The 24,929-nt window shown below is 51.4% G+C and overlaps 7 protein-coding genes across 7 annotated transcripts; 1 reads left to right on the top strand and 6 right to left on the bottom strand.

Moving 5' to 3' along the window:
- Window positions 1–338: 338 nt before the first annotated feature.
- Window positions 339–5,073, bottom strand: FPOAC1_004030 (uncharacterized protein; the record flags this gene model as incomplete). The annotated part of the gene is made up of 4 exons (XM_044848585.1): window positions 339–359; window positions 406–1,606; window positions 1,657–1,822; window positions 1,869–5,073. The coding sequence occupies 4 exons, from the start codon at window positions 5,071–5,073 to the stop codon at window positions 339–341; spliced, it is 4,593 nt and encodes a 1,530-aa protein (XP_044707295.1).
- A 1,118-nt stretch (window positions 5,074–6,191) lies between these two features.
- On the bottom strand, window positions 6,192–8,767 carry FPOAC1_004029 (uncharacterized protein; the record flags this gene model as incomplete). The annotated part of the gene is made up of 2 exons (XM_044848584.1): window positions 6,192–7,661; window positions 7,685–8,767. 2 exons carry the CDS (start codon window positions 8,765–8,767, stop codon window positions 6,192–6,194), a joined length of 2,553 nt encoding a protein of 850 aa, XP_044707294.1.
- A 129-nt stretch (window positions 8,768–8,896) lies between these two features.
- Window positions 8,897–10,381, bottom strand: FPOAC1_004028 (uncharacterized protein; the record flags this gene model as incomplete). Its single annotated transcript, XM_044848583.1, has 1 exon — window positions 8,897–10,381. The coding sequence occupies one exon, from the start codon at window positions 10,379–10,381 to the stop codon at window positions 8,897–8,899; it is 1,485 nt and encodes a 494-aa protein (XP_044707293.1).
- Window positions 10,382–10,921: 540 nt separating this feature from the next.
- FPOAC1_004027 (uncharacterized protein) lies at window positions 10,922–11,476 on the top strand (the record flags this gene model as incomplete). The annotated part of the gene is made up of 1 exon (XM_044848582.1): window positions 10,922–11,476. The coding sequence occupies one exon, from the start codon at window positions 10,922–10,924 to the stop codon at window positions 11,474–11,476; it is 555 nt and encodes a 184-aa protein (XP_044707292.1).
- Window positions 11,477–13,690: 2,214 nt separating this feature from the next.
- On the bottom strand, window positions 13,691–15,902 carry FPOAC1_004026 (uncharacterized protein; the record flags this gene model as incomplete). The annotated part of the gene is made up of 3 exons (XM_044848581.1): window positions 13,691–14,278; window positions 14,341–14,763; window positions 14,841–15,902. The coding sequence occupies 3 exons, from the start codon at window positions 15,900–15,902 to the stop codon at window positions 13,691–13,693; spliced, it is 2,073 nt and encodes a 690-aa protein (XP_044707291.1).
- A 2,770-nt stretch (window positions 15,903–18,672) lies between these two features.
- Window positions 18,673–19,062, bottom strand: FPOAC1_004025 (uncharacterized protein; the record flags this gene model as incomplete). The annotated part of the gene is made up of 1 exon (XM_044848580.1): window positions 18,673–19,062. The coding sequence occupies one exon, from the start codon at window positions 19,060–19,062 to the stop codon at window positions 18,673–18,675; it is 390 nt and encodes a 129-aa protein (XP_044707290.1).
- A 1,149-nt stretch (window positions 19,063–20,211) lies between these two features.
- FPOAC1_004024 (uncharacterized protein) lies at window positions 20,212–21,047 on the bottom strand (the record flags this gene model as incomplete). Its single annotated transcript, XM_044848579.1, has 2 exons — window positions 20,212–20,236; window positions 20,695–21,047. The coding sequence occupies 2 exons, from the start codon at window positions 21,045–21,047 to the stop codon at window positions 20,212–20,214; spliced, it is 378 nt and encodes a 125-aa protein (XP_044707289.1).
- Between the last annotated feature and the right edge of the window lie 3,882 nt (window positions 21,048–24,929).

The following is a 24,929-nucleotide window of genomic DNA, read 5'->3' as shown; positions in this document are numbered from 1 at the left end:
CTCCCTGCCTATCTCTCCTTTATCCTCATCACTACTTAATATAACCCGCTTGCCTGTATCCTCCCTCCTGCTTGTCCTCCTTACATAACCAACTTCCCAAACTATGTAAATAACATGCTGTATATTATGTAATCCTAATCTAATCTCCCTTTCTTTCCCTATACTCTATTCCTATTTGCTTTTTTTCTGCACTGCCTGTATAATTCTATGAAATCCCTGACATAACCTATTTGTCTCTAAATGCCCCCATTGAACTTTCTCCCCTAACCATTTCATTAATCCCTTCTCATATACTACCTTATCCTCTGACTCTTGCCACTCATAATCTCGTGCTGCATCTAACTCCCCGACCACTGCATCTGCTATGTCGGGATGCATCCGACCGACGGCTGCCCATACACATACCAATACGCCTGCATATTGACATACCCCATCCTTCTTTAACTTGAATCTTCCTTGATCGTTGTCCAACGGCTCCCAATGTGTGCAAATCGCTTGCGGCATGCCACACCAAAAACAACCGGAATGATCCGCCATGACCCCTTTTGTAAACATGCTTTTCTGCCACTTCTCTTCCGCTCGCGCCATGTCATCCCACCATCTCTTGTCCCATAACGGGCACTCATCTCTCCTGTGTAATTGATCTTCCTCTATAACGCCTGTTGCCATGAAACAACCTATGCACCGGCCGACCATATGTCCCAACTCTTGCTCGAATGTCTCCACCTCCTGATGGATGCGTATCTCGTCTTGCCTCGCCTTGAATTGCTCGTATCGTATGCTCCGCCCGGCCTGCTCAAATCGTGCCTGGATCTCTCCTTCTGTTACCTGTCCTCCATATTGATCTGCCATTTCCATGCCTTTCCCACTACCTGTGTCCTCGTTCTCAACCCACGATATATCCGCTTCAAACATCAACTGATCTCTCTGTCGCCGGCATATATCGCATATCTCTTCCACCTTGTCGTCGCAACCCGCGCGATCCAATCGACCATCCATCATCTGATCCAATACCACACGGCGACACCACTTTCCGCTGATAAACCTCTCTACCGCCGCCTCTTTCGGCGGCCAACTGCTGCTTATCGTCGCCCGTGCTCGCTCGACCTTCTTTTTGTCGGCCTTATCCTCTCGTTCTCTTCCCTTTGGCCGGCATACCACGACAATTGCTTCACTCGGCTCACCGTCTCTTCCCGCCCGTCCGCTCTCTTGCACGTAATCCCGTAATCGACTCGGCATGCCGGCGTGTATGACCAACCGAACGTCTGGCACGTCTATGCCTAACCCCAACGCATTTGTCGCCACAATTAAATGCCCACCTTCGATCCACATTCGTAATCGTTGCTCCTTACCGACTGCTGTATCTACTTTTGAATGATATACATCGCACTCCAACCTTTCCCCCAACCGCTCAACCCGTTCGATCGTGCTTGCATATACGATAACTCGGCCGTTACTGTGTTGATATAACCAATCTCGTACCGTCTTGACAACCTGCCTGTCTTCTGCATCCTCTTCCGGCCCGACTTCCTGATTTTTATACCCCCCTCCCCCCTGCTGTTGACGTCGTTTCGGCTGTGGCGGTGTCGCCTGCGCTTCGACTACCCTATACCCGAATATTCGGCCGCGATGTTGGCGATCGGAATATCTTCACACGGCTTGCCGGCAACTTGACGACCTCGCAAAACCTCTCTACCTCGCCGGGCGGTAATGTGGCCGTTAAAAAACCTTTGCACACCCCATTCGTTCAAAACCTGACCCAACTCCATCATCTGCGGTCGAAATCGGGCGGTGCTGTCCAACATTGTGTGGCACTCATCCACTACAACTCGTGTGGCACTCATCCACTACAACTCGGTCTAATGCACACCGTGCTTGTAATCGGTTTACGAAATCGCCAAACTCCTTCGTCACCGCTGACTCGGGCGTCACGAATATAATTGGGGCAATCTGGTGTCCCTCGCGGCTCTTCCAACTATATGTCCCGATTTTGCTCTTATCACAACGACCGTGTAAATCATCCCGTAATGAAATCAACGGCACGATCACGATTGTCGTCCCGCCGTTGTCGTTGGCACAATATGCTGGTAATAAAAACGACATACTCTTGCCCTCACCTGTGCCTGCGATCTGGATAATCGGACTCTCGCCCCGTATGATCGCCCGGATCACCGTCTCCTGCTGACCACGGAACGCCGCCGACGGCCCCATCATCTGCCGTAACTGACCGGCAATATCGACCTGCTGCAATCGTCTGAACCGCTGCATCCGATTATACTCACGCTCCGTGTCATACGGGGCTCGTTTTCGCCGGGTTGCGGCCGACGCCCCACTCTCCTCGCTGTCCTGGAACTCGAACAAACGGTGCCACTGCCTGCTGACGGCTCGGAACTTGTCCCGCATCGATGCCGTGCTGAACAATCCCTGCTGCAACTCGCGTGCGTATACCATGCCCGCCACGTGCGTTCCGTGCCCGGCTTGCAAATCCACCGGGTTGTCATCCAAATCGTCATCTTCATCCTCCCCATCCAATGTCGACTCTTTAAATGCACCGTTCAAATACCGACGGGCTATGGCGATCGCAATCTGCCTCCATGAACTGATACCTAACGTCACGCCTAATAATCGCCTGCTGTGCCGTTGGATGATTCGACGGACCCGGTCTGATGTCCACTTCCGCTCCTGCACCCAGCTCTGGAACCCAATATCATCGGCGTTCGCGGGGTTATCGGGGTCATGCGGGTTCTCTGTACTACCTCCGCTGTTATCATCGTCTTCTTCATGCATGCCGCCGCCATTCTGACTGTGCCTCTCCAATGCCGCTCGTCTTGCCTCCCTCTCCTCTACGATACTGCCTTCTGCCTTGCGTACCACTTCATCCGGCCACATGAACGGGCTGCGGATACCGGCATCTTTGACGATACCCTGAACCTGCTGCCAAAATGGCAAAACCAACCATAAATACCACACCAATAACTCTCCCACGGCATGCGGTAAATACCGGTGAATCACCTTGGCCTGACCCGTCAACCGGAATCCCTTGTGATATAACGTGACCACGCACATCATGCCGTTGTGCGCCAATATGTTCCTGACCCCTCCATTCATGGTGTTCTGGTGCCGGATGCCCGACATCTCGGGTATCCGTGCTGGCTGGCTCATCATGTACATCAACATGAACATTCGTTCCATGAACCCGTTGAATGTCTGGCCATATGACTGTACCGCCCGGGCCTGGAATGGCTTTCCGTCCCTTCTGCCGTTGTCGATCCACACCTTGCGTCGTGCCTGGCCCTGCCCGTCCGGTTGTGTATCGGTGATCTGGTTCATCACCCAATTCTTACCTCTCTTTACCCACTCGCGGTTCCGTTCATCGGTCAAAAATGAATACCCCATCCGGTCCTCACTGTGATCGTCCTCCACCTCCTTCCACGGGATTCGCGGTAACTGGTCCACGTCTTCCACCATCGTCAACGTCGCTAAATGCTCCCTCGCCTCCCTCGTCAATGCATGCAACATCTCGGTCAACGCGGCCATCCGGAACCGTGTCTTTCTATACGTGATATGGTCGCCATCCCAATCCACGGTTCCGCCTGCTGGCGTGTTGAACCGAATATACATGCCGTACGTGCGTGCCTCGTATATCCAATCCATCGGCGTCGGCTCGGCGTATGTCTCCTTCGATGTCACCGTCATGAACCTCTGCACCTTCTCACGCACGATCCGGAACATGCTGGTCGCCTCCTCCTCGGCCTCTTCCTCACCTAAACCCTTCTCCTGCTGTAATCGGGCCACCTCTTCCTTCCTCTCCCGATACGACTGATACACGACCATGGCCCGCGCTACTTTGATCACGGCTGAATACATGGGCGTGTAATCCATCACATCCATCCATCCACCGTCTTTGCGGATGCCCAGCACGGCCAACCCACTGATAATACCACTGCGGTATTCACCTGCCGTTAACCTGTGATCCAACAATGCCATAACGACCTGCAGCGTCAACTCGTCCACGCGCTCCTCATCTAATGGATTGGCTTCGGGGTCTTCAACATACTCCTCTATTAACTCCGTCAACTCGTCCATCGTATCCCCCTGTCGTTTCGTTAATCGGAACCCGGGCCTCTCGTTGTCCTCCATGGTCTCGGCACGGTATACATAACATATCAACTTGACCCAAACTGCTGTGTACCGTGCCCACGTGTCTTCTTCGACTCGGTTGTCGAATGGCCGCCGCGGCTTCTTGTCTACCTCCTTCCGTTGTACTTCGAATAATGCCTGGCTGCCGACCGTGCTGGGCGTGGCTGTAATCCGTGCCTGCAACATGACCCGCATGATACTGTCCTGGATCAACTGTAAAACATGCTCTTCTTCGCCGACCGGGTCTGTCAACTGTCTCATGGCTTCCGGATCTAAACCCTGCAAATGGTCGGCCCATCCTACACGCTCTAACCACGCGTTCGCATCTGTCTTTGCGTCGGCGGCTTTGATGCACTCTCTATCCTCTCGCTCGAACTGCTCTTGCTTCTGCTCCATGGCACGCACCGTCCGCTCCATCATGGCGGCCTCATCGGCCGTCTGGGTGGCCGGCGCCCCAAACCCGACCTCGAACCAACTACTGGCCGGCCCGTTGCTGAAAAACCGCTGGCTTTGGACGCCGGTGCGCCATGGGACCAGCTGGGCCTGTATCCTCCGCGTTTGCTGACTTCCGCCTCTCCCGCGCGGGTTACTCCAACCGTGTTCCTTACGGTAATGCTCCTGCATGCCTCGCGGGGTGCCAACTACGGTCCAACACCCTTCCTCGCCACAACCTAAGTTATCGGGGACCGGCGGGTGGATATATGGGATCGGGTCGGTCGTCGGCGGTGGCGTTGGCCACGTTAACAACCCTCTTCTGTCATCAATCATGCCGGGCAAATCCCTGACTTGCTGGGTAATCTCTCTTCTGACTGCTGCTTTGATGCTCTTATGGTGCTTCTTTAAATGCGATTCAACCTCCTTGGTGACATATGCATAACGGCATACTGTACAAATCACAAATGGGTACTCGGTTAATTTAATAAATGGTAACATTGTGGCTGGATGTCTTTGGTTTTTATCTGATATGGATGGCTGGTTGTTTTTCTAACTATTTACTTATCCTCCTTGGACCCCTGTTAAACTTACCTCTGCTGTTGCTATGATACAAAACCTTAATTGTTGTCTGCCTCTTTACCCTTGCCTTGACCTCATGGATGACTAATGGCTACTGCTGAACCTTGGCTGTGTCTGATGACTAATGTGGCCTGCTGGATCCCGGTCTGTTAACTTCAATTGATCAATTGACTCAAACTTCAAACCAGTCGCAATGCCGCAAAAATGATTTTCGAAGGCTGGCAAGCCATATATAAGCTTCCCTCAAAGTAATAAATCGATGCATCTACTTGAAATGCATTTTACTGATAAAAACTTATGGGTGACCTGAATCCGTTGGGGTGCAATGGATTCAGGTCGTCATTTCATTAGCGTCTTTTTTTTTAATATGGGAAAGCCATTGGATTCAGAGCTGTATCCGCCATGCAGCTGGGATAGTAACCCTTTTAACCCTAACCTGATTTATATTAAACCCTACCCTAAACCCAATCCTTATATGTCTCCCAAATAATAGCTTCCCATAATGCATGTGCATTTGTCCCCTTCATCCCGCGAAACCGCCTTTCTACCCCTAGCCAGCAATAAAATCCCTTCTTATCCTCCATATCAACCCCAAACTCAGCCTTAACTATGTTTCTGACTCGCCAGCTCCTCAAGCCCATCAACACCACCGGCAGTAGCTTATCCTTATACGCACACTTGCCCTCTTCATTCCCGCGTTTCCTCACACCAGTCTAGTGGCAGCTTGCATATAAAGCAGCATGATAGCTCTTTGAACCTGATTGCCCTGCGTGCCGTATCGTACCCTTCCTCTGACACCGTCTCACACCACTGCCCGGCCTTCTTATGCCGCGGCTCATCTGGGACCTCCCCTAGCTCCAGTCCCTTCTGATGACGTCGGACGTGACACACCGGACACTCCTCTGCGACATCATCTAACCATCGGAAAAGCGTTCTAACCCGTGTACCCTCTTCCTTACTGAATGCCTTCCAAATCCTCCCACCCTTCCTTATCTTGTCGCTCTCTCCTTCACTCTCTTCTTTACTCTCTTCTCCATTTATACTCCCCCCTCACTGCCTCCCTCACTCTCTTCCTCACTCTCTCCATCACTTTCCCCTTCAATCACCTCCTCCTCGGCCCTACCTGCACCCTTACTACTGTCATCATCCCGTCGAAGCAGCTCACACCGATCACAAAGCGTAGCCCCATCTACATCCTCACACGTTTCGCCGGCTGCCCCGTCCATAAACGCCGATATCACGGCCCTTCGACATCCCGGCGTCAACACGAATGCCTCCATCTGTGCTTGATTGACATCATCCACAAAGCTCCGATGCTGATCCTCTCGTTGCGGCCGTCCATCGTGTATAATGACGGACCGCACCACCTCGCCTGCCCGACGCCCTCCTCGGCCAATCTGCTGCACAAAGTCGACGAGCCCGTACGGCTTCTCCATGTGAACCACGGCCACGATCCCCTCGATGTCGATGCCTGTCCCTAACCCGGTTGTTGCAGCGATCCATCGGCTTGCGTTACGGCCCTCTGCCCATGTCGTCCGCGCCTCGTGACAGTCCTGTTCGCTTATGCCGCTGTGATGAAACCCGCACCCGATCTCGTCAGCGATCGCCTCGCATTGACTCTTCGATCGGCAGTATATGACCCCCTTCTGACAGCCCGTCATCTCTTGATCCAGCTGCTCGATCACCTCAACCGTGCGATTCTCAACAGCTCCACGCCCGGGCTCGACCTGCTGAACCTCGTACCGGCAGTTCAGCTTGACCGTCCGATCCCGCACTATGATTGCCGACTTTGCCAGCATCTCGCCGCGGAACCAGTCCTCTAGCACAACGGGCAGCGTTGCTGTGAGCAGCACCAATGGGCAGCCAAACCGGCGTAACCCTACGAGCTCGCCAAGCTTAGCACGGTAGCCGATATCCATGATCACAGTGTGACATTCGTCTACGAATATCCGCTGCAGCAGCCCTGTGCATGACAGCCCATCAACGTACCCGCAAAACTCGGCACTTGACACAACATCGGCGCTGACGACGATTAACCGTGCTGCCCTCGGCATGCCCTCTCGTCCCGAACTCATCGATGATCTGTATCGGATGCAGTCCACCCCCATATCTGTTGCTCTTGTAACCAAGTCGTCCATTAGTGCAACAAACGGCACGACCACAATGCTTGTCCCTGTATTCTCCATTACGGCCGGCAGCATGAATAGTATGCTCTTGCCGGCCCCTGTCGGTAGTACACTGATTGCCGTCTGATCTGCTTTGAGTGCCATGATCGATCGCATGCTCTCGGCTTGCTTATCGGATCGCCAAGTCGCCTTCGGTCCAAGTAGCTTTCGCAGCCCATCCGTCATCTCGTCCTCTAGTTTCTTCTTTTTCTTCTCACTTATCTTCCTCTTCTGAGCCAGTGCCTCCTCTTGCTCTTGAGTAGTCTTCTTGCTTCGCTTGCTGCTCCTTATAGTCATTTGGGCCAGACTGTTAGTTGATTGCTGCTGCTGCTGCTGCTGCTGCTGCTTGCTATCAGTCTTCTGACTCTGACTGCCCTGCTTGCGTTTCGGTGCCTTTTCTTCCCCTTTCCTTCTTCTGCACTCTCTAAGAACTGATGCCACAGCTTGCTGATCTCCTTGAACGTCGCAATCATCTCCGGCTGCAGCTTACCCGGGAATCCGATATGTACGGCATAGTGCTGCCTTGCAATCCGTGTTCCGTGTGTCGACTGCAGATCCCATACGATATTCCAGCTTCCTCCACAGTCAACCGGCTCACCTGTAATCGGATCGATCTCGACGTTTTCATCCTCATCCTCCTCCTCCATCTTACCTTCTAGCTGCCTTATCACAAGTCCTCGAATCCTCCGCCCCATCTCGATTGCAATCGCCCGATATCGTCCTACCCCTAATCTGACCCCTGTCCCGGCCTGCATAACACGAGCAAGCTTCTTGCTGAGCCGGTCAGTCTCCCACACCGACGAGCTGCCATCCCTCCACATATATTCAAGCTGCTCTCCACGCGGCTCGTCAATCTGACATTCCCGCCGTAGTACCCTCTCAGTGGGAAGCAGCCATGCGATATATGCTACAATCATCCGCCCAATCCGGTCGGGGACGAACCGTGCTACCTTCCGACCATTATCGCGGATGGCCTTCATCTTATCTCGATCGGTTACAATCATGACCTGCCCGTCTAGTATAAACACATTCCGGATCAGCTGCCACGAATCGCAGTGCCGTAACGTCGTAACTTCCGGTCCCCTGCCCGGAAGCCCACCCCACGTATGCACAAGCACGAGCAGCGTCTCTCGCAGTAGCCGCAAGTCTCGAAGCCACATCTTGACACGCTGTCGCTTCCATCGGACCCTAGCAGCATCCCATATCGATGCTTCCATTAGCCGCATCACCTTTTCCGGCCCAGCCTCCAGCCACTTGTTCTTCGGGTTACTTGCGAATGACTGACCTGCCCCGAGCCGTGTCATATTATCAACGATCTGATCTATATCGATCTTCTTACTGACCATCGGCCACACCCCACCGAACAGTCCGTTCAGCAGCCTCTCTGCCTCGGTAACCTCGCCGCGTAGTGTGCGGGTAAAGTCCTCGATGCTGATGTGCTCGCCCATATGAAATAAGCCTTGTTCGTCGTCAGACCATCGTATGGACGGCTGCCCCCCGTTCTTCTGCCGATACCCTTTTCCATATGCCATCCATCCGATGATCGTGCTTATGACGCTATGAGTGCCTGTATATATCTATGATGTATGTTCCTCCCGAAATGTTAATACGGCCTCTACCCCAACCTCATCCTGATCTACCGGCTGATTCTCAAATACCGCTTCCAAAAAGAACAGCCGGGCCCACCATAGTATACCAGCTAGCATACCAGTATATAAATGCGGCTCCAAATAGCCTAGTGGGTATCGGTTAATACCTAGTGCTGCACAGAAGCACAGCAACGAATTCGTGTATACATTTCCGCCGACGCGAGTTTTAATCGAAGCCACAATAAACCGGAATACGGCTCGGTCTAGCGGATCCTGCAGCGGGCCAGTCATACCTTCATCCCCCTGATCGCCGTCGTCACTATCACCGTCATCCTGATATTCGCCCTTGTCTCCATCTTCGTCTTCGTCTTGATCCTTAGCTTGTCTCTCTCGGCCGCTAAAGAACCTGCTGTCGTGACTGGTTGGAACCCGGTCTGTTTCAAGCTCGTCTGCAATATCCTGTAGCAGACTCCACTGCTCATCCGTAAAGCGAACGGCCCAGCGCTCAAGCGCTTCCTTACGACCGATACGATATGCCTTCCAGCAGAAACTCAAGTAGCGGTGACCGACAGACTTGTATTTAATCATCGATGCCTCCTTGCCTTTGCGGCCGAACGGTTGACCGGATGCAGCTGTCGGCGAAATGCTAGCGAGCCACTGCAGCGTCTCGGTCGGCACGCTGTCAAGTCGCCAGCAGCAACGTTCCACCTCACGATCAAAGCTCTGTCCAAGCCGGCCAAGCAATAATCTTTCACGGATTGTTTCTTCCTCGTCTTGTGCCGCAGTCCGTCTGCCCATTGCTGCCCTCGCCCGTAGCCACTGGGCTGCGTCGTGAATGCTGATCAAGTCCCGGGAGCCAAAGAGCCGTACCCAGCATAGCCTCTTGACCCACGGCGAGTCACGGTCGATCTCTTCTTTCAAGTCACCCTTCCGTAGTCGTACAGCATCTTCCTCTTCCAATCGAGCCTGGCTTGCAGAAATAACCTCATCCATGGCGCTCCGACTTGTAGCATCATCTGCATTGACTACATTGGACGAGCCGTTACTGTCGCCGTCGTCCCGAACGATCCAGTAGCGGGCATGCTTTCCTCCTATCCACGTCTGTAGCTGTACCTCGGTCCATCGCGCCTCATCTGCTGCTACCACTGCTGATATACTATGCCCTGCCTCTCGCCAATGACGGACGGCATTATCTTGTGCAATGGTAAGATATCGACATGCATTGCAGCTGTACCCCTTTGAGATGGTAAGCTGTTCAATTGCCTGACTGTTATCTTCGGGCGTTGCAGCCAGCTTCGGGTCAGCTAGCTCAAGTGTGCTGTAGTAGTCTTTAATATCCTTTAGCAGTTGACCTTTAAGCTGATGCTGTCGCCGGAAATGTAACTCAATGCTGTTGCCGGGTCGGACGGCTGACTGACAGAGCCGGCAGATAAGTATCTGATGGTCCTGATTGAGATGTACGATATCGTCCATTGCTGCTTGATGTTGCCTCTTTCCTCTTGCTAATAGCAGCTGTATGGAATAGCACAATGTGAATCCGGCGTGATTCTTAATTATCTAAATCGGGCGGGATTCAAATAGTGCTATAAAAAGAGAAAAAGTCTTGTTATTTATCTCTGTTAATTGAAGTCACCTTTCCTACGCGTTGCCCCAACCCCAAGCGGACGCTAGCTAACCCCAAGTGGGGGTTGGGGTTATTTTCAGCCAATCAGCAGCTCGACCCAACGTTGCTCGATTCAAGTCCAAGTTTTAAGCGAAATTCTCCATTTTGGTGGCCGATATCCGGCTAATCGCCTCTTAATAATTCTTAGGGTGGTTTTCTTGACCCAAAGTGCCCGAACGTGGCGCTTCACTGCGGGAGCTGCGCTACCGCCCGCGCACGTCATCCTGTCGACCACAAGGAGTGGCTTCGCCTACTCCGGAAGCAGCTGGAACAGTCTCTCGACGACGGGATCAGGCCATTGGGGGAAGGTGGTGCGCGGGGTGTGCTTTTCCAAGTGACCCTACTTGCTCATGGCTACACCTTTGTCAGCAAGGGCACGGTGCGGGCTTTCATCAAAGATCTCCAGCACGAGGCTGCCAGTGCAAGGCGTCCACGTGCCCGTTTTCCTGGGTGCGGTTGACCTTCGATCGATGAACAAGACTTACTACTACGACCACCGGGTCTACGTGGTGCACTTGACATTTTTGTCCTGGGGAGGCTGCAGCGTCGACGGAGCGCAGAGGGCTGGCGACATGGGCAGGTCGCTCGAAGGCGAGGCCATTCGGTCCTTGAGAGCCATGCATCGAGAGCGCGTGGTCCACAAAGACGTGAGGCTCGCAAACATGTTATTCAATCCCGAGACCGGCGGGATTATGGTGATCGACTTTGAACGGGCTTTGCTGCTCAACCCGCCTCGACGTCCGCTGGCGCAGCTGGTGCCGAACAAGCGAGCGTGGCAGTCGGAGACGATGGATGGCAAGAAGGTAACTGGTGATTCGAGCAAGCGAAGTCGGTCAAGTCAAAGCTTTTTAGAGGATATCCGGTTGGCAAAGACGGCGTTCTTGGAGTGGAATGCTAAGCCATAGGACACGGATCGCGAGAGCACTTTGCTAGTAAATCTACAGTCAATCACCCTAGGAACTATTAAGAGGCGATTGAACAGTAATCGGCCACCAAAATGGATAATTTCGCTCAAAATTTGGACTTGAACCGAGTGGATTGGGGCCCGGCTGTTTATTGGCTGAAATTAACCCCAACCCCACACTTGGGGTTAGCGCGAAGCAGAGGTCCAGATCTGCCTTGCGGGGTCCGTCGGAATGAGGACATTGATAAAATTGCCAACAGACTCCTAGGCTTTTTCGGAAATGCAGGTGTTTGATGTACTTCGAAGATATTGGGGACAGATAGAGCAGTGGTAAGCCGGGGAGGTCTATATAGTGTGAGATTCCTTTGGGTCTAATCTCGACGGACTGCCAAAATATTGGTAGACAAACGCTCCGGATTCTTTTCGAGACTTCAGTTGCTGATTTAAGATCTCTGATCGAGGTGACCTGAGCTCTGTATCAGTGAGGCCTTACTAGATAACCTTCTGTCCCACTTGTTCCGGTGACAATGCACTAACAAAAGGAGATAAATTGGGGGAGTACCCAACATTTTCCATAATGATTCGTAGAATCTCGTTTGGCAGCTGCGAGATTATGTCTGACATCTTCTCTTTGGTTCAGATAAGGCTCCTCGCGTCTTTTGGCAGCTTAAGAAACGAACAGGAATCAGGCTCTGTGTTGGGCCAGTTTTCAAAGCCAGAATGCGCTGTGTCGATCTAGGGTGGCCGGCGGCGTCGGCATTTATCCATGGCGAGCAATTATGATAGATCTCTGATATTTAGGAAGCGAGTGCCTAATACATAATGAAGATATGTGGGAGGTTGGAGCATAAAAGAAGATGTATAATGAGATTTGAAGATCCGCTATGTAAGTAGGGACAGGGCTAGAATGGCCGTAAACGTCTCTGTCAAATCTCGATGCTGGCCAAAAAATGACAATCAAAATGCGTCCAAAATCGACGACAGTAGAAGATGCATAAATAAGGCGTAAGGGTAGGCCAAAGCGTGAGGAATCTGCTGATATGCATCAATGCCATTTTAATGCTCGTTTGCGTATTGCATCCTACTTTCTTTAGCATATTTCACAGTCAAAATTCCATCCCAGGCTATCCGTTGCGTATGTAGGGATCAATGATGGGTTTAGGTTGTCGGTTTTCGGTTGTGTTTGGAAAGACTCAGCCAACAGGATTGTTAAGGGGAACTAGTAGGATTTGGTAAGGTCAGGCAGGGGCAGAATTATAGACGTTTTAATGATTCTCTGCTTACTACCACTCAAGTACTGCCTCTCACGACTTGTTCCATACTTCCAAGCCCAAAGGGTAGGTGTCTGTCTGTGCGCCCTTCCGTCTTGTTAACGTGTAGCAGTTTATGGCTACCCTGTTTGCTTTCCTTCCTGCTTCTCCGCGAATCCTTTCTTTATATCAAGTTTTGCCACTTAATGTACATGCAGCCTATTATGAAGCGCTATCCATATCAAACTCGCGACATTCCATCAGAAACGCCTTTGAAAAGACGTCGGCATATTCACCATAAAAGATCCACAAGCGCCTCGAATCCAGTCTTCAAGCTTCGAAATTGATCGACCAATCGATTTGATTTTAATTTCGATACATCAACTTGACGAACTGTCAGATATTAAGGTGAAAGTCCTACGATCTGCTGAAGACTTCAGACTTTAATCCCGAAGTTGAGGGTGAACCCTCCAATATTCAACAGGTTGGCTTTGATGATGATGAGAACTGATTGGGTTTGGTGGATGAAGGAATAGTCATAATTGAGATATGAACGTTAGTTCAAGTTACTCAAAACTTATTAATGACGTCGAGACTCTAGTGACAGTCTGTTGACCGGAGATGGTGATCTTTATTATTTTGCTTGCAGCCTGAAGTTAGAACTGGTGGCTTGTATCTTCTTTCATAACTAGGTATTGGCTGGAGTCAGTTCGTCGAGAACCATCTCTTAAATACATGACGACCCTAACATAATCTCAGCGTAATAGCACTCAATCCCTTATCCGTTTCATGCAGTTCTTTCAGCCTCTGGGCAATGACACCAAGCCATGTCATCTCGGTAGGTTTCTTTCAATACGATGCTTGTCCGAATAAGCTAAAGATATCTCCTCCACACCAACGTCACGCTTAGTAAAGCTGATATCCCTATATTACAACTCCAACCACCACTCACAACAATGAAACCCCTATGAAAATGCAAACTGCATAACTTCTTCTCCCAAAGCCTCCTCAACCATCGCCAGTCTAGCTTGCCAGCCGGGTTCCATAAAACGAGACATAATCATCAATCGTTTCGCCGCCGTATCAATCCCCATCTTCTCTTTCATGACCTCGGCCTTCTCGGCTTCAAGCTGCCCAATCCTCTTGGTAGCCAACGCAATCTTGCTATCGGTTTTGAAAAGCCCAGAAGTACTCTTGTCAAGTTGGCTTTTGACTACTGTATATACCTCTTCATGTTCGAGAACCGTTCGTCTTCGTTTATCCAGGAACGTGCAAAGTTCGTTATCCCCAGCATATTTGTTGTAGAGATCTTCCAGGTCCCTGAGCAACTTGTTCTCGGTGGTCATTGATTTCTCTACATCCTTGAGCGCGTCTTGGGCTTTTTCCTGCTCCTTTGCTTGCTCGTCCTTTGTAAGTCTGAGGCTGCGCTCAACTGCGATGAGTCGGCAGTGTTCGTCATTGATGGATGTTAAAAGTTCTTCGAAGCTCTTGATATGAGGAAATAAGGCAGCCGAAGCGGCCTTCAAGCTTGCTCTGAATCCGTCTCCGGTGGGCTGAAAGGAAGTTAGTTCAGGATGACCGCATCAGATTCACTGTATTTGTAAATGTTACTTACAAGAAGAGCGTTCCAATCCAATGACCCAGTCACCTGTGAACTTGGACGTTGAATGCCAGCAGTCTTTTGTCTTTTGGTTGAAGGGGCTGTGTGTGATTCTGAACTGCTCGCCGCTGTCCGGTTGATGAAGTTGTTGGTGAATGTAAATGTGTTTACTGGCGATGACGGAGCAGGGCGCTTGTTAGCGCCCCAGCAGGGGCGATGGGCCGAGGTGTCGATGGTTGACTGCCTCCTAGGTGGGAGTATAGAGATGCTTGAGGAATCGTATTGGTAGGCGCCGATGGTCGGTGATTCCGTTGCTGCTGAGAGCTCTGGGAGGCCTGAGAAGTAGTGCCGGTACAACAAGACAGTGCTGGCTGCGAGCTTGCTTGTGCGCGAGGAGTCGAGGAGCTTTGAGAACTCGCTGTGGACATTGATGGCTGGCTACTTGATCGTTGGTCAGGCTGTCGCGCGCTCTGGGGGGTGGGTAGAGATGCCGATGATTGTGCGCGAAGCTGTACAGAGTTCTGAGCCGCGGTTGCTGATCCCTGGCTGCCTGGTTGTTGCGGAGGGCGCGTAGTGCCCTGTGGAGTTGTTGCAGGAAAAGACACGGGAGTCTGAGGATTGCCCAGAACAGACGACGCTGTTTGCTTGAGCGGTTGCACACCAGATCGTTGAGCACCCTGGGTGTTCTGAGAAGCAGAGGTGAGAGGCGCCGTCGTTTGGGAGCTTGGTGGTTCGCATGGCTGCGTCGAGCTTTGAAAAGCCCGTGGAGTTGTAGCGGCAGAAGACGCCGAAGCTTGTTCATCTGGTCCCTCTGGGCAGCGAATAGAGCTCTGGGGGGTATCATGAACCAAGTGAGATGGTGGTTGAAAGCCGCGCCGAGGGCAAGCGCTTGACTCGGCTGCGTTGGAGCTGGAGCTGGAGGCGACAGGACTGCCCCTGGATTGCCCATTGGTTATAGCGGGCCCAGGCCTAGGATTGGCCGCCATGGTGTCTTCCATAGGCTCATCATCCTGAATATCACCGATGTCTCTGCTTCGCGACCAAAGATTTCGTTTATGAGGGGCGCTCTCTTCGTCTTCGACAGTCAAGACGGGATCTTCTCCAGTCTCTTCTTCATTTTTGTCTCGGTATTTGCTGAGATCTTCTCGAGAACCTAGAGCGATAATCTCATCAACCGGTTCAGAGTTTGCCTTGGTTCTGTCACTCTCCGCAGTCCGATCCTCATCATCCGCACGTCCATTCCATCGCCTTGTTTGTTTAGTATCAATACCCATCCCACGTAGCCACTTTCGCACCTTTGCTATATCTAGCTCACGAAGTCGCGGGCGATCTGAGCGCGGATGGCTAGTGGCGAAAACCTTCAATCTATGGCGCACCTGGTCGAGCTCCACGTTCTCAGCAGCCACTACCAGAGACACCAACGTAGAAAGGCTCTCGATAAGTCGAACACCCCAAGTCTCAGGTACAAAACCTTTGCAGAACTCAGTTGGCCACATGCCACATGCTTGATGAATGCGCTGCGCTGCGTGTAACGATCGCTGGGTTGGATAATCTGGTGATGATGAGGCGCGGTTCATTCAGGGTTCGGATCAATTCAACGAGCATCAACCATCAATCAACGGGCGTCAGAGATGTTTCAATATCTATCAATCAATTTCATTACTCGCCAAGACATATCAATTCAACGAGATGGCATCAACGTTGATGAAGTTGATGTTTGTTGACGGCGGACTGCAGGGTAGGTGGGCGGACCGAGGCAAGATATTTCGCGCGCAACGAGACGCGTCGTTGACGCGTTCGCCAACAGCAACCACCTGACGAAATGCAGAGCTCGGCCACCATTGCTCCATCATCCACACCGTCAACGCCTTTGCGAAGCAAATCAGCCTCCCCTCATCCCCACGCTCATGATGCCAACTTTACAGGTTCTGACCCCCTGGACCTTACTGACGAGGATCATGATTTCGTCTTCGAACGATTCAAAGGCTACACCCTCAGTGAACCCAGGTCATCTACAAGACAATGGGTATGGAAGTTCGGCTTCGATATCTCAAAGGCGGGCAACAGTGCCACATGGGTCTGCGGCTTTTGCGTTAAGAAGCGAGACCTTCGACCCTCACACTACGACGCTCGAAACCTCAGCAACGTTGAGCTACATCTCTCGAGCTTCCACAACGTGCGCAACGCGAGCGCGAAGCGAACCGTACCGAATACTCTGAAACGTCCACATGACATGGCGGATCAGATGTCGGTCGTTTCGTTCTTGGCCTCGACGTCAACGACGCGAATCAGCAAGCTATGGCGAATCGACTGGTTGCCTCTTTCAACAAGGAGGAGTTCCAACGCAAGATGGTCAAGTGGATGGTCAGCGCCAACCTGCCCTTCCGCACCGCGCAATATCCCTTTCTTCGCGAAGTCCTCGAGTATCTCAGCCCTTCGGTCGGCATCCAACGCGCGCACATCAGCGACAAGAGCGTGCGGGCGATTGCGTTTCGCGAATACGAGAAAAACAAGGGGCTGGTAGCCAAGACGCTTCAGGAGAGCCCTGGTCAAGTTCATCTTGCTTTTGATGGCTGGACTTCAACAAACGGCCTCTCACTCTATGGTGTCAGTGCCGTAGGTATATCGCGACCGACAGGCACAACCCCACAAAATTGTGCTTGGTCTGCCTGAAATGGATGGCAGGCATACTGGGAAGAATATCGCCGCTGCGGTTCTCGAAGTCATCAGCTCCTACGATATCGAGAAGAAGATCGGATATTTCACTGTCGACAATGCATCGAACAACGATACGGCTTTGGCGGAAATCGGGGATGCCCTGGGCTTTCGCTGCCTGGGTCATGTTATAAATTTGGTTGTAAAGGCCCTTCTTTTCGGCCAAGATTATGAGTCTTTCGAGCGGGATGTTAACGATGGCCTGCTTACTGTGCAGCGCGAACACGAGCAGTGGAGGAAGAGAGGACCCATTGGGAAGCTTCACAACTTCTGTCAAGAAGTCAATCGGTCAGACCTATGGACGAGGAAGCTTATCTCGGCCCAGGAGCACCGCATTCGAGAGGCAGCAGAAGACTCTGGGTTCAAAGCCCATAAACCAGTTAAGGTTGTCACCGACAATGCCACCCGATGGCTTTCGCAATTCTACATGATGCAACGCGCGCTTCGACTAAAGCCTTTTTACGATACCTTCATATTCGAGGCTAGGGCACATTTCGACTCTGAGAACCGAACAAGATGCGGCAACTTGAGGAAGGGCGTCAGAGAACCCTACTTTCTCCAGGAAGGCAATAGGCTGGAAGAGAGTGATTGGGAGGCAATACAAGCTCTCCATGACATCCTTCTCAATTTTGAGCTTGTCATCAAATCCCTGCAGGGCGACTCCCAGTCTCGCGAGAAACAGCGAAGCCTTGGCGAGGAAGCCATTGACCAGATTCATGGCGCAAGTTGGGAAATCCTTGATGCATATGAGTTTCTCCTCGACGGCCTCGAGACTGCGAAGGGCATCGTGGCAGGTCTTCCTGAAGGTGATCATTTGGTCGTGAACGTCAACAATGCGTGGAAGAAGCTCGATTCCTACTACGCGAAGGTGGGTGAATCACCATTGATCTACGCTACCGCGGTTCTGAATCCTGGGAAACGTTGGGACGCTTTCGACGGGTGGTACGAAGATCACCCCAACTGGATCGACGCAGCGAGGCAATAGGTGTACCGCCTATGGCGTGAACAGTACAAAGATTTGCCGATTGACGCTGAAGACGTCCTCGAGCCGCCTAGGAAAGCCCTTCGTCTTTCGACCAACAAATTCACAAACTTCAAAAAGCAAAGGCGAGACGTCAGCGGGCAAACGTCAGCCTCCTTGTCACCATGTGCGTCGCCAGCGGCAACTGAGCCGGATGAGTTTGAACTATGGGAGCATGATCACGCTGCAGGCGATAAGCATGTGGAGGACCCGCGTCTTTACTGGCACAAGAGAAGGCAAAAATACCCTCGGCTATCACGCATGGCTCTAGATCTACACACTGTACTTCCCATGAGTGCTGAGGTCGAGCGTCTGTTTAGCGTCACCGGTCACATGGTGGTTCCTCTGCGCAACCGACTGCATGCCGATACTCTTTCACTCTGTCAGACCATCCGGAGCTGGTACCACGCTGGTGTGATCCAGGATCTTGATCCAATGTTGAAGTGGACGGGCAACATGATACCAGATGTCGAAGAATCTGAGGATTAACAGCTAGAGGCTTGGCTTGTCAGCAAATATGGGTGCAACACCTATCAACGGATACCAACATCTATCAATCAATGTCGTTTGTTTATCAACTTCTATCAATCAACCCACCTGTCATTACGTAATCATCTATTATCTATCAACGAGGTGTTATATTGATGCTCGTTGAATTGATCCGAACCCTGGCGAAGACCACAATGTTTACAGGCCGAACCCTCGTATACCGTAAGGTTTGGGTGAAGCGGCGAGCCGTTTGGTCGCAGTGGGAGTGTCTCTGGGTTTGGAAGGTTGAGAGAATAGATTAGAGGCTTCAAACCACGGAGGGCAGACTTAAGTATATGATGCTTGTCGCCTGGGTGACGTGGCGCGCGCGTAGGGTTAATGGCGAAGCCGCATTCGATACAGATTATTGCTGGCTCTGGCGAATTGCAGTACAAGCCGAGACTCTCGAGCTTTTGGAACCGACTCGGCGGCAATGTGACAATAGCATCAGTGTACGTCGCGAGGCCTGTCATATTGATAAAGTTGAGAAGGCAGCAAGAGGATCGGATACTCTCTATGAAGCCACATTTAGCCAAGAATAAAGAGAGACCTTGATTGCTGCTTCCTTCCTCCTAATCGATGCAACCGAAATTACTACATGCTGTAAAGTTTAAGAGCGCCGTCGTCTACATGGTTGGCACGGGCTTTTCATGGAAGAAACGCGGCGCATTTCGCGTTCTCGGTTTACAGGCCCCAGATGAAATACGCCGCATTTCCAGAGGGGAAATTCGGGGTAAGAAAATGGAGATTCAGATTGGTGTAGAAGTGGAAATGCGGCGCATTTCTAGTCTACATTCTTGAGTAGGGTCAGGTTCGAGTGGGCGGTTCATTTTAACAGTCACTCATGGGGAAAGTCTGCTATAGTTACGAGCCCGTGACTAAATCGTGAAGAGTGGTTTGGTTGCAATGCATATCTACAAGATCCCGTGCGTGAGTACATCAAATATGATGTGCCACCGATTTCTCATGATCAGGTTGACGGGATTTATCGACTCCTTATTCTAGATGGCTTCACCGGGCATGGCGCCTTTGCTTCCAGAGAGTATTGTGCCAAATTCAACATCATAATCGCTCCTTTACCTCCTCATTCTGCAAATATCTCTATCACTCCCAACTGGTTGTTTCGCTTGAACAACTGGCATACTGAAGTAAGTAGGTGTCATGGCTTAACCCTTGAGTCTAGCCACTGACTTCGCTGACTGACCATCCATTCAGTCGAAGCTTTACCAAACGATCCAGCTCAGTAGAACCATCCTCCTGAACGCCATTTTCCTCCATATCTTGCAGCATTTTATCGATGTAGTCCCCTGCTGCAGAGAGGTGCAGAATATGGGCAATCGCACTGTGGATGGCGAGTAGGCGAGGCGAAGGAGGGTCTATACTTCGGGTTTCTGTGAGATGGAGTGTTCGAGTGACAGGGAGGAGGCCCCCCAAGAGCCCCGGTGGGAGGAAGGTGTTGATTCGATAGGTATGTGCTTGCTGGTCAATGGACTCGAAAAAGATTCGGAAGTCGCCGAACCACATATGCAGGCTATGTGTTAGGGTCATGGCATTGCGAGGTCGATCAATATCGGTGCCTTCAATTAGGAATGCAGCACCGCTGTCGAACATATTGAGAATCGCTAGTGCAGCTTCCTTGGAAGGGTCCTAGAGGAAAGTACTTAGCAAGGAGGGAGCTTTGTCAAGTGAGAGTTCATACTAATTGTAAGCTTGCGTTGACCTGTGTAAGTGAATGTGGCAGGATATGTGCCACCTCGAGAGCGTCAAAAGCTTCCCCTGCAAGAGAGATTCCATCGTCGTCCCGAGCCTCATCACCATATCTGCTCATGCGTTTAAATGCCTCGTTCTGGTCAAACCGGCGCGATATGACGCAACGATGGCGATCGCGGACCAGACAGGCACCGCGGAGAGCTGACACCCGTTCTGGCGTTCCGGCAAAATTTTGCCCTTCTGACTGGGTTCTTTGGACTGCGGAATGGGTTGCAGGCGAAGGTTGGGGGGTCTTCTTAGTAGAAGCCTTCACTGTGAGAGCAAAGATGGTTAGAGATAAACGGCAGACGAAGAAAAGTCAGAAGACCATACATGGCAAAAAGAAATTGTCAAACAGATACTCGGCGAAGTTGAACAGGGAAGTGCGGAGCTTGGCCTCCAGGTCTGCATCGCCCAAATCGATGGCCTCCTCCCCATCCATGGGAAGAGCCGCGGACTGGAAGAACGCACTCAGGAAGTTGCCCTTGGATTCTTCAGATCGCGCATATTCGTAGGTGAGGCGGACAAGTTTTATACGGTCGTATTCACCGTTGTTGCCGCTGCCAGAAGCATCGAAATGGTTGACTATCTGGTAGAATCGACGGCTGGCTGAGAGGCGTAGACCAGGTCCTAAGGGAGGCTGTGCAGAGAAATCAATGATGCTTTCGAGAGATGATTGGTGACGATGAAGAGCAGATGCAGGCGCCATCGCCGTGGCGTAGTGTTTGCGATGCGCAACAGTTTTGTAAAGGGGTTTCGTATTGTTAGTGGAAAAGTAATATGGTGAAATTGGGACGAGAAGTGGGGTGTCGTGATGTTTTGGGTAGGCGGTGAGGGAAGATAAGCGTGATATGATGGCAGAATTGCCCAAAATCATACGGGTTAGTTTTCACAGACCCCTGTCGAAAACCACACTGAGCGCGGAACAATCAATCAGCGCACGGACGAAAAGTGTGTAATTTAGTAAATTACACGCAGTCCTTTGTACAGTAGGGTCATATATCAGTAATGCGTGGAGGGTGCGGGTTGGGGCGGCGTCGTGTAAGTGTTGGCGAAAATGGCGGGCGGGTCCAATAACACGTTAAAAAATTCCCAGTAAATCAACCACGTGGATGAATAAAAAAAAAGTTGATGAATCGATAGCTTTCGATGTAATGGATCTTTTTAAAAGACGCTGGAGGATTTTATTTATTGAGGGAAGAGTTTATAGTCAATTGAAAATAGAATTCGAGGTCGATTTGACGTCTGGTAGTCTTAATCCCTGATAAGTGGCGCTAGAAATGGGCGAATGAGAGGAATTATAAAATGAAAAGAACCTTGTCGAGCCTAGGAGGTAGCCAATACGATGCATTTTAAAATGGAAAGAACCCTGTCATGTCCTCATGAACGAATAAGAAAATGCTCTGGCTTGCTATACCCTGCATGATGTCCTTTGGTGGACGAGATTGTCAAGATCAACGGCAAGCTTGCTCATCGCAACCAAGTAAAGAGGATCCTCTTACTAACGTCAGAAGAATATAGATACAACTTGAAGAATTACCTTGATGTACTACTTGATGACTAACCTTAAAAGAACCTGACTTAAAGTAAATAATGACATTTATGTCTATGTTGAAGTCTTCTGTTATTTTGACCTACCCTAAGGTAATCAGTTATTCTATATCTCTTCTCTAGACCATCATCATCATCATCATCATCATCGCCCATTCGAGAGCATGACGAGTATCATGACCACAATTCTCCCTCGGATGGTCACAATGAAGTCTCCTCAGCTGAGGAATATTACGCGACCCAACCGGTAACTCCAATACCGTCGTCACCCAGTCTATTCCATCAAGATAATCATCCAGTTTTCGAGCTAGCAAGTCCCTCTTCACACGCGTCAGATACAAGAGGCTTATTCACGTCATCATCATCAGACGTAACGTCCACTAGCTCCGGCGACCCGGTTCTCGATGGTTTTCTCCGATCAATATACGAGCAAGAGACGGCAGGTGGCGCGGACTTCCTACGCGCACAGAGCGGCGTGTACGACAAAGTATTCCGGTCATTCTTTGCCCGTGAATGCGAGTGTAACTGTAATCAATTGACCTTGCTTATTAGCCCACTTTTATAAGCACAGCTGTACTGACATACAACCCTGTGTAGGTCCACGTTCATGCGAGGTTGCCGAGCCCGGACACACTCATACGCTCCAAGAAAGAACCGAATATATTCAGCGATCTCTTCCTCCATTGCCATCTGTCTTCGCCGGACTTGGTGCCCAGACACATGATGGGCATCGCGCCTCCTTCTCCCGCTGGGACAGTTTCCTCTCCGATCGACCACAAGAGCCACTTTCCTTCCGCAAGACACAAGCTTCCCTTTCACCGAAATCCGTGACTATCACGCGCCAGTGGGACGTTGATAGCATCTGGTTTGGGGCCAAAAGCCTTTCAGCCATCCGGTCTCCCAACCAGTTCCGCTTGTCGTTCTTCCCGCCACATAAGAGCAACATCTCCACCAACCAGGTCATTCAACCCCACGGTCTAGATCTGGCACATACACGGCATGCATCGATCGGGTCGTTCTCCACCGGTAATGTCCGCTTCAGTGTCTTCGTGTTTTTCCCTAATGGAAGTCACTCATCTGCACCGGCTTCTACGAATAGTCTTTCGCTAGACCGGTTCAGAGATTTGTATGACGATATCATCATACCGGCGGCCCACGAGTCATTACCAGACCATATCCAGCAGGAGATTCCCAGCTCATATGACCTTGTTTACGCAAAGTCGCGCGCCTACCAGGAGAGGCCGGGAGCTGGTCGCTGGGCTGCCGATGATGAGAGCCGGACCTTCCGCCTGGCTTATAGTGTCCCCGCCGAATGTCTGTCGCGGTTCTGGTCGTCAATCGTGCAGAAGGCGAACCTACACAGGATACAAACGAGGCGGGGAAAGACAATCGCTTATTATCAGAAACCCCGCCTACTTTTCCAAGCCCACGACCTGAAGAACGTATTTGCACAACCGAACCTTCAAGAGAGCCTGATTTTGTTCCGAGATGCTATCCTGGCTGGCCTTGACCCGGAACAACTTGATTTGCACTCCTGCTGGCTCGATGTGGGGATGCGTGACCATGTTAGCAGACAGCATCATCATGATGGCCAGGCACCATCGCAAAATGACCCGTACAGTCACCATGAGCCCTGGACACTGCTCTGGAAGAGTGCTTGCTGTCGTCACCTTCATAGACGGCTAGGTGATATAGCACCAGAGGCCTCTCTAGATGCCAGATACTACCGTTCCTGTCTTCTCCGGGACGCGGGTACCTACTATGCCAAGGCGAAGCCGACCAGGTCGTCAAACCCAGGTCATCCTGAGGCTAGAGCGCCCGGTATCATCCGCGCAAAGGCCTATGACTGCAAGAAAGAGCTCTTTGGGGTTATGTTCAGTGATTACAAACTCTTCAGCTCCGGTTCTCTACCGCTCCTTGCACTTGATGAAGGAATGTTGAAGGACTTGGCCGGTATGGGCCAGAATTGCCAGCGTGCATTTGCGCCTCAGCTCACTCGCTCCCACATAATGCGCGCGTGGGATGCAAACAAGCGGCATCTAAGGGCCATATCATCCGCTCGGCGGTGTCCCAATTTTGGGATCCGTAAAGAAGTCACCTTCCGACTTGACGTCATCCTTACCATGTTGGCGGACGGCGTATTTCAGCCTGGCCAGAGTCCCCATACCGGTCCAATGACCCAGGAGATCCCTCTCGATCCTGCATCTACCACCCAGCACTACCCCTACTGGATAGTGCCTACTAGTGTAATAAAAGATTTCATTTCCACTCAGGCTGCCCGATTTATCCTTCCTCTTGACGACATATTCCGAGAGGTAACAAATAAAACGGCCGAGTGTAATTCTTCCTCTTCTTCGCTCGATCCTGTCCGGCAGATACTCGCCTTTTATACTGCCCAACTCTTTTGTCGACTGCTTATCTATGCTCTCAACGACGAAGATGAGGAACAGAATTTTGATAACTGGATATGGAGATCTGTTTGGTGGGTACGCCCTCGTGGGAGGAGAAGCTCGGTCAGCGAGCGGCGGGGTCTCGGCCTGGGTGCCCTCATTGAGTCAACAGGGATGCTCTGGATCCCCCAAAGCCACATCGACTGGCATCGCGGCCATCTCTCACTAGAGGTACTGGTTCAGCTGTACATAGCCCGGAGTCCACTTCAAGCGCGACTAACCCATCAGCCCAACGTCCAAGTACTTACCGCTACCCATATCGCCGTCGAGCGGCTTTTCCAGCAATGGCTTCGCGATGCCCAGCTATCACACAACATGGGTTGCCCAGAGAAGGCAAAGGAGTACGCTAATAAAGCCATGGCGCTTGCTGTTGAGGAAACTTCTCGAGCGTACTATCAGTATTTCCTTGCCAAGCTTGCGTCGTACTGGGACCGAGTTCGAGATAAAGTCGGACGCCAGAGCCTACCTGCCCTATCTCGCCTACAGCAAGCCCAGGATGAGTCGGCTGCCGACATTGGCCGTATCCCTTCAGCTCAGACGATCCATGCGATCTACGACGAAGCTTGGGCTGAGTATACTCAAGCTACGTC

Source organism: Fusarium poae, chromosome 2 (genome assembly GCF_019609905.1).
Source record: "Fusarium poae strain DAOMC 252244 chromosome 2, whole genome shotgun sequence".
Lineage (NCBI taxonomy): Eukaryota > Fungi > Ascomycota > Sordariomycetes > Hypocreales > Nectriaceae > Fusarium > Fusarium poae.
Note: the sequence above shows the minus strand (reverse complement) of the source record. Positions and strands in the feature narration are given on the sequence as shown.